Source organism: Dipodomys ordii, unplaced genomic scaffold, assembly GCF_000151885.1.
Source record: "Dipodomys ordii isolate 6190 unplaced genomic scaffold, Dord_2.0 Scaffold14, whole genome shotgun sequence".
Lineage (NCBI taxonomy): Eukaryota > Metazoa > Chordata > Mammalia > Rodentia > Heteromyidae > Dipodomys > Dipodomys ordii.
The window spans coordinates 6,068,040-6,075,434 of NW_012267230.1; the positions used below are offsets into that span (position 1 = coordinate 6,068,040).

The 7,395-nt window shown below is 49.4% G+C and overlaps 1 protein-coding gene across 1 annotated transcript; it reads right to left on the reverse strand.

Annotated features, from left to right (window-relative positions):
- Nucleotides 1–990: 990 nt before the first annotated feature.
- Nucleotides 991–2,167, reverse strand: Vkorc1 (vitamin K epoxide reductase complex, subunit 1). The gene is made up of 2 exons (XM_013011526.1): nt 1,954–2,167; nt 991–1,219 (listed from the first exon to the last, which is right to left on the reverse strand). The coding sequence occupies exons 1-2, from the start codon at nt 2,124–2,126 to the stop codon at nt 991–993; spliced, it is 402 nt and encodes a 133-aa protein (XP_012866980.1). The 5' UTR covers nt 2,127–2,167.
- Nucleotides 2,168–7,395: the final 5,228 nt, after the last annotated feature.

Sequence of the window (7,395 nt, forward strand, 5' to 3'; positions counted from 1 at the left end):
TGGCGCTGTAGCTCAAGTGGTAGAGCGCTCGCCTTGAGCTGAAGAGCTGAGGGACAGCGCCCAGGCCCAGAGTTCAAGCCCCACAACCAACAAAAAAAAACAATAACTTGTGGGACCCAAATAGTGATTTTTTTTTCCTGCTGAGATTTACATGAATGGAAGATGTATTAAGATTGCCTTCAATTAATCTGAGAAGCTAGACACTGGTGGTTTACACCTGTAATCCTGGCTACTCAGTAAGCTGAGTGAGATCAGAGGCTCAAGTTTCAAAGCCTGCCTGGGCAGGAAAGCCCATGAGAGACTTTATCGCCTACTAGCCACCAAAAAGCCAGAAGTAGAGCTGTAATTCAAATGGTAGCCTGCCAGCCTTGAGCAAAAAGCTAAGAGACAGCACCCAGGCCCTGAGTTCAAGTCTAGGCCTGGGTGCTGTCCCTCAGCTCTTCAGCTCAAGGCTAGAGCTCTACCACTTGAGCAGAGTCACTTCTGGTTTTCTGGTGGTTAATTGGAGATAAGAGTCTAATGGACTTTGCTGTCTGGGCTGGCTTTGAATCTCAGTCCTCAGATCTCAGCCTCCTGGGTAGCTAGGATTACAGGTGTGAGCTACCAGTGTCCAGTAAAATATTGTTTTTAATCATAATTTGAATCTTTAAAAACAAACTGGGATCCTAGGAAGTCTTTTTTAGTTTTGTTTTATTTTTCCCCAGACCTGGGGCTTAAACTCAGGGTTTGGGGGCACTGTCCCCCTTTTACTCAATGCTAGGCACTCTACCACTTAAGCCACGTGCTGGCTTCTGGCTTTTTCTGTTTATGTGGTACTGAGGAATAGAACCCAGGGCTTCATGCATGCCAGGGAAGCACTCTACCACTAAGCCGCATTCCCAGCCCCACTATAAAGTCTTTATGGGATCTTTCACCTCTGTCAGAGACACCTTTAGTTCCCTTCCTGCTGGTCTTCATGCCCAAAGATGCCCAGTGATTAGCAAGCGACTGTCAACTGTCAGGGTCACCAAGCCCCAGACACGCGTAGTTTGGGTGGGGCTGCACTGGCCTAGGGGGGAGAAGCAGGTTTGAGTGGGCGGAGCCTGCAGGGAAGGGGTGGAGCCACTCACCTAACAACAGCTGTAGCGTGTAGAAAATGCAACCATATACGCTGTTGGATTGATTGAGGATGCTATCTGCTCCCAACACCTGTTCCACCAGTCCGAAGCCACGGCCCCACCTGGTGGTGGTGATGGAGACATTCAGGTAAGCAGGTGTCAATCTAGTAGAAGGTCCTGTTCCCATTTCCCTCCCAAGGGCCGATGATCTCCTGACCTTCCAGACCTTTGGCCAGGTCAGGAATCTATGAGTCATTGCCCAATTCTCCTTTATCCCCAAGCCAGGCTTAGCCATGGCCCTAACATAGGCTCCGCTTCTCCAAGGATACCTTCGGTAATTCTTTAAATGGGCACTTAGTTAACAAAATTAAGAAATCTTAGGCTACCTTTTTTTTTTTTTTTTTGCCTTGGACACACAGATGTCCAGCTCCGTGGCCACCCACCCCTTTCCTCCCTGTTCTGTCGCCCCACTAAACTACTAATCCTGGTTTCTCCGAGTCAGAACAAGCCCCAGGTCCCAGGGCTCAAAAAACCTCAGTGTGCTCACCCTCGCCCGCGAGCGCCTCAAAAAGCCATCAGTGCCCTCTCCCAGTCACCGTTATTCCCGGGCACTCGCATGCACGAGCGATCCCCCCCCTTAACCCAGCCCCGACCACTCCCTCAGCCCCCCCACCCCCAAGCCCTGCACCCTCACTTCAAAAACTAGTATCTCGGGGTGCCTCAGACCAGGTGTGCACCCGTTACGCCAGGTAACACCCCTCAGCCTCAAAGTGTCGGTTCCCCAGATACCCTGATCCCACATTCCAAAATCAGTCAGCACATCGGGGAGGCCGGATTTTTCCATTTCCGCGCGCACCTGGAGGAGAAGACGCGGGAACAGCTGATGGCGGTGCCCACGTCGCAGAGCGCGCGGTAGTCCCGATCGCGGGCGCGCGCCGCCTTCACGTGCAGAGAGTACACGGAAAGCAGGAAACCGGCCAGGCACAGCGCCAGACGCACCCGCCCGGGGCTCCTCCAGGTGGGGCCCATGTCCGCGGTTCCCGCCCGACGCGCGGCGGGGAGGAGAGAGAGATCGCCACGGTGTAGGGGCGGAGCGGAGAAGAGCCACGCCAAAGCCACGCCCGCTCCCGCCTCTCAGGCCCGTTGATTGGTCTTCCTGTCTCGACCCTCCCGATCCGATTGGTTATTCTTAGCGCTCTGCGGACGAGGCGGGGCGGTACAGGAAACCAGCGGGGAACGTTGGGCTGGTAAACTGGATTCGTGGTAGTAGTAGACGGGGCGGGGGTGGGTGGGGTGTCAGGGTGGGAATGCTAGGATTTATGGGAATTGTAGTCAAAGAGCTCCAAGGCATCAAAAAAAAAAGTCTCTAGAGTTTGCTTTTTTGTGTTTTGGCAGTACTGGGGTTTTCAGTCGCTTGCTAGGCAAAGCATCTTCATTATTTACAGAAAATTAGTTTGTGAAATCAAAACCCAAGGAGATAAGACCTTACATATTTAGTACAATATGATACCCTTGTACAAAAGAAAAAATATATGCTGAATGTTTCCTTTTTTTCTTTTCTGTCGCTTATGGGGCTTGAACTCAGGACCTGGGCACTGTCCCTGAGCTTTTCAGCTCAAGGCTAGTGCTCTACCACTTGAGCCACAGCACTACTTCCAGCTTTTTTTGAGTAGTTTGTTGGAGATAGGAGTCTCACAGACATCCCTGCCTGGGCTGGCTTTGAACCATGATCCTCATATCTCAGGCTCCCCGGTAGCTCTAAGCATTGGCATATACCAGGACTCAGAAACCAGTGGTGTAGGGAATCTTGCCAAGTCTGTGGTCCAAGAGTCAAGCATCTCTTGAAATCATTTCACTGTCAGGTTGTAGTTTTCTATCCTCCTCAGCCCTTTCCTCCTGCCTTGCCCTCTTCTCTGGCTGGTCCATCTTTTTGCAATAAACTCTGCTATTGGGGCATCTTCTGACATCTTGTAACCCTGAAGAACCTGGCTTGGATGAACCACAGCCTTTCCAGACTCCCCCATCTACTGGTGAGTCTCTTCTAAATCTTCAACTGAGCTTCCTTCTCATCTGCATGGAAACTCGATTCTGTTTCCTGACTCAGAAACAACCAAATCTCCCTTGGTCAGGAGTTTCTTCATCAGAGCCCTCTTCCTTTCCCCTGGTATCATCATCTCATCACAGTCAAAGTTTTGAAACTATTTTGCATTCCTGGACTCTACTTCTTTTTTGCTACCCACACATTATAAGCTAGCTTCTGCTTCAAATAATAACCCTGACAACTAGTGGCTAGACACAAAGTTCAATGGTTTTTTTTTCTCAAGACTTATTTAACATCTAAATATTTCATCAAAATGGATGTTTTGTGTGTGTGTGTGCTGGTCCTGTACTTGAACTCAGGGCCTTGACCCTGAGCTTGTTTTATTCAAGCCTGGTGCTCTACCACTTGAGCCATAGCTCCACTTTTGCCTTTTTGCTGGTTAATTGGAGATAAGGACATTTTTGTTGTTGGTGGTAGTTGTAGGGCTTGAACCCCGAGCCTGGGTGCTGTCCTTGAGTGCTTCAGCTCAAGGAGAGGGCTCTACCACTTGAGCCACAGTGCCACTTATGGTTTTCTGGCAGCTTATTGGAGGTAAGAGTCTCACAGACTTTCTTGCCCAGGCTGGCTTTGAACTGCGATCCTCAGATCTCAGCCTCCTGAGTAGTTAGGATTACAGGTGTGAGCCACCGGTACCCAGTGAGATAAATTTTTTTTGTTTTTTTTTTTTTTTGCCAGTCCTAGGGCTTGAACTCAGGGCCTGGGTACTGTCCCTGAGCTTCAGTTACTCAAGGCTAGCACTCTACCACTTGAGCTACAGAGCCACTTCCAGCTTTTTCTGTTTATGTGTATGTTAGGCAAGCTGGGCATGTATGCTAGGCAAGCACTCTACCACTAGGCCACATTCCCAGCCCCTAAGAACTTTTTGTTGTTGTTGTTGTGGGGCTTGAACTCTGGGCCTGGGCACCGTCCCTCAGCTCTTCAGCTCAAGGCAAATGCTCTACCACTTGAGCCACAGCGCCACTTCCAAGATGATTTTTTTTTGGGTCCGCTCATGGGGCCTGAACTCTGGGCCTGGGCACTGTCCCTCAGCTCTTCAGCTCAAGGCTAGCGCTCTACCACTTGAGCCACAGTGCCACTTCCGGATTTTTTTCTTTTTGCTTATGTAGTGCTGAGGAATCGAACCCAGGACCTCGTGCATACAAGGCAAGCACTCTATGACTGAGCCACCTTCCCAGCCCCCAAGATAAAGATTTTTATGGACAACTTCCATGCTTGGACTGGCTTCAAACCACAATCCTCACATCTCAACCTCCTCAGAAGCTAGAATTACAGACATGAGTCATCTATGCCCTACTTGAAATGGTATTTATTTGTTTCCTTGCTAGTCCTCTTTGCTCTCTGGATGTTCCTTCCAAGTCCTGCTTATTCTAGAGAGAAAGGTAGACAGAATAATGATACCCCAAGATATCCATGGCCAAATCTCTGGAACCTGTGGCTGTATTAGTTTATATGGGAAAAAGGAAGGAATTAAGGTTACAGATAGAATTGAAGTTGCCACTGTTTGTAAAACAGGGATATTCCCTTAACTATTGGGTGGGTCCAATGTAATCCTTAGTGTCTTTAAAGCTAAGAGGAGATATATATATATATAAAAAAGAACCAAAGTACCTAGGCGCTGGAGTCTCATACCTAGCTACTCAGGAGGCTGAGATCTAAGGATCATAGCTCAAAGCCAGCCTTGGCAGGAAAGTCCCTGGAACTCTTATCTCCAATTAACTACCAGAAAACCAGAAAATCGGAAGTGGTGCTGTAGCTCAAGTGGTAGAGCACTAGCCTTGAGTGTAAGAGCTCAGGGTCAGCTCTCAGGCCCAAGTTAAAGCCCCATGACCCACCAACAAAAAAACAAAACAAAGAGCCAAAAGTAAATGTAAAGACAGGTGCCAGTGGCTCATGCCTATAATACTATTTATTCAGGAGGAGGCTGAGATATGAGGATGTTGTTGGAAGCCAGTAAGGGCAGGAAAACCTGTGAGACTCGTATCTCCAATTAATCACCAAAAAGCTGGAAGTAGAACTGTAGCTTAAATGGTAGAACACTACTAGCCTTGAGTGCAAAAGCTAAGGGACATCGCCCAGGCTCCTGAGTTCAAGTCCCAATACCAGCACAGTGATTGTAGAAGAAACACAGAGCTGAGATGCAGCTCAGTGGTGAGGCTTCTACAAGGCCTCAAGTTTGCCCAGCACCACAAAACAAAGCAAACAACAACAAAAAATACAGTCATGCATTTATGAATATCTGTGGCTTCTAAGGGCAGGAAAGGACAAGTAGATTGTCCTACTCCTTACAGTCTCTAAGAAAGAATTATTTACATCTTGATCTTAGCCTAGTGAGACTTGTATCAGAACTGGAATGTACAGATACATTTGTAAACAAACATAAGGGCACCTGGTGTGGCCTGAGCCAGAATAAACATAAAGTTGGGGCCTGAGGAAAAGAGGGAATGAGTCTTGATCTTTCTGGATCTCAGTTCTTGCATCTGTAAAATAGAGATAAGAGTATATGAAGTTCGCATATCTCACCTCCGCCGCCGGGGGCAGCAGCGAGATCAGACCGAGCTCGGCTCCAGAGCGCAGGGTCAAACGGGGTGAAGCTGAGTTAACCAGACGATCCCTCCCGCGCCGGGCAGCCACAGTCCGCACCTCCCACGGCTGCTGTCCACGCCGTGACCACGTGAGCGCTGCGTTCAGACGCCCAACACGCAGTCTGGACCTTTGGCTTTTGGTGCAGGCTGTCCTCCCCTTGGAGATCACCCCTCCCTTGCCTTTTCTTCCATGTGCTAGAGCTGTGCCTGCCTCCAGAGGTGGGAGGCCTCCTTGGCTTCACTCCGGGGGACATTGGCCAGGGAGCTGGAAAAAGAAGTTGGGGGTAGGGAGGGAGAAGGAAATCCAGTGCTCCAGGCAGGTTAATCATGGTGGGCCAGTTCCCAGCTCCAAGCTTAAAGACAACCCCCAGGGGTATCTCTTGCTTCATTTAACACTTGGAACTTTTTGGATAGCTAGGAAATATGGAAATCCAATCAGTACAAACACACAGAAAAGCCTCCCATCACTGGCTGCCTAGGGGTGTCTTCTCCATACACTGTCTCCAGTCTCACCAAGCCCCACCCTAGCAAGAACTACCAGAAGAGGGTCTGAGAAGCAGAACTTAACAATGAATACTCTTCAGTGGTTCTGACATCCCCTAGGGTAAATACAGACTTCTTTACCATTCCTGAGCTGCTCATTACCCTATTCACCCCTCTTCTTCCCAGATCTCCTCACCAGGCCCAAGCTCTAACCCTCATGCTACTCCTGTATCCAAGTCCTTACCTGGTGTTCCCACAGCCACCCTCAACCCAGGTGATTACACAAAAAGCACCTTCCTCTTTAGGGCTGGGGGCAGGGGTGGGGGTGGGGGGAATGCCTGTTTAGTCTGTGCTTGTAGTAGGGCTTGAACTCTGGGTCTTAAACTCTTCTCTCAAGGTTGGTACTCTGCCACTTGAGCCACACCTCCACATCTAGCTTCTTGCTCATTGGAGATAAGAGTGTTCAGGATTTGTCTGCCCCAGATGGCTTCAAAGCTCAGATTCTCAGATTTATCTCCTGAGTAGTTAGGATTATAGGTGTGAGTCACCAGTGCCTGGCTAAGATTGTTTGACCCAGTCTTCCTCCTTGACACTGAAAGCACCAATCAGGGATGTACATCCACTGCGGGCAAAAACATCATCTAGCACGTGCATAATGAGTACAGATTTTACATACGCACCCTGTACGGGTCTACATATGATCCATAGGGACATTCATCTAATCTACAAACCCCAAGGTTAACACATCCTTGTTTTACAAATGCCAAATTAATTACCGAGTAGTTAATTGCCTCTGGTGTGTGGTGGGGCCTAGGTGGGGTCCGAAGCAGGCAGAGTCATTTAAATTATGTGCAGAATGTTTAAAGATCTTGTTCCCTAGCATTGTTTCTCCCCCGTCCCCCCACCCCATGTTCCCATTTTATAGAGTGGAAAGCAGAGTTCCAGACAGGTCCCAGGTAACTTAGGGAGCCGGTGGCGGGAGCTGCATTTATCTGGAAGGTTGGGAGCAGGGACACAACCAAGACCCGTTAGAGCCCTGGCGGCGAGTCCTCCGCGCCAAACTACAACTCCCAGGAGGCACCGGGCGTGCACAGTCGGCGTGACGTCACCGCAGGAGAGGGCGCAGGCGGCT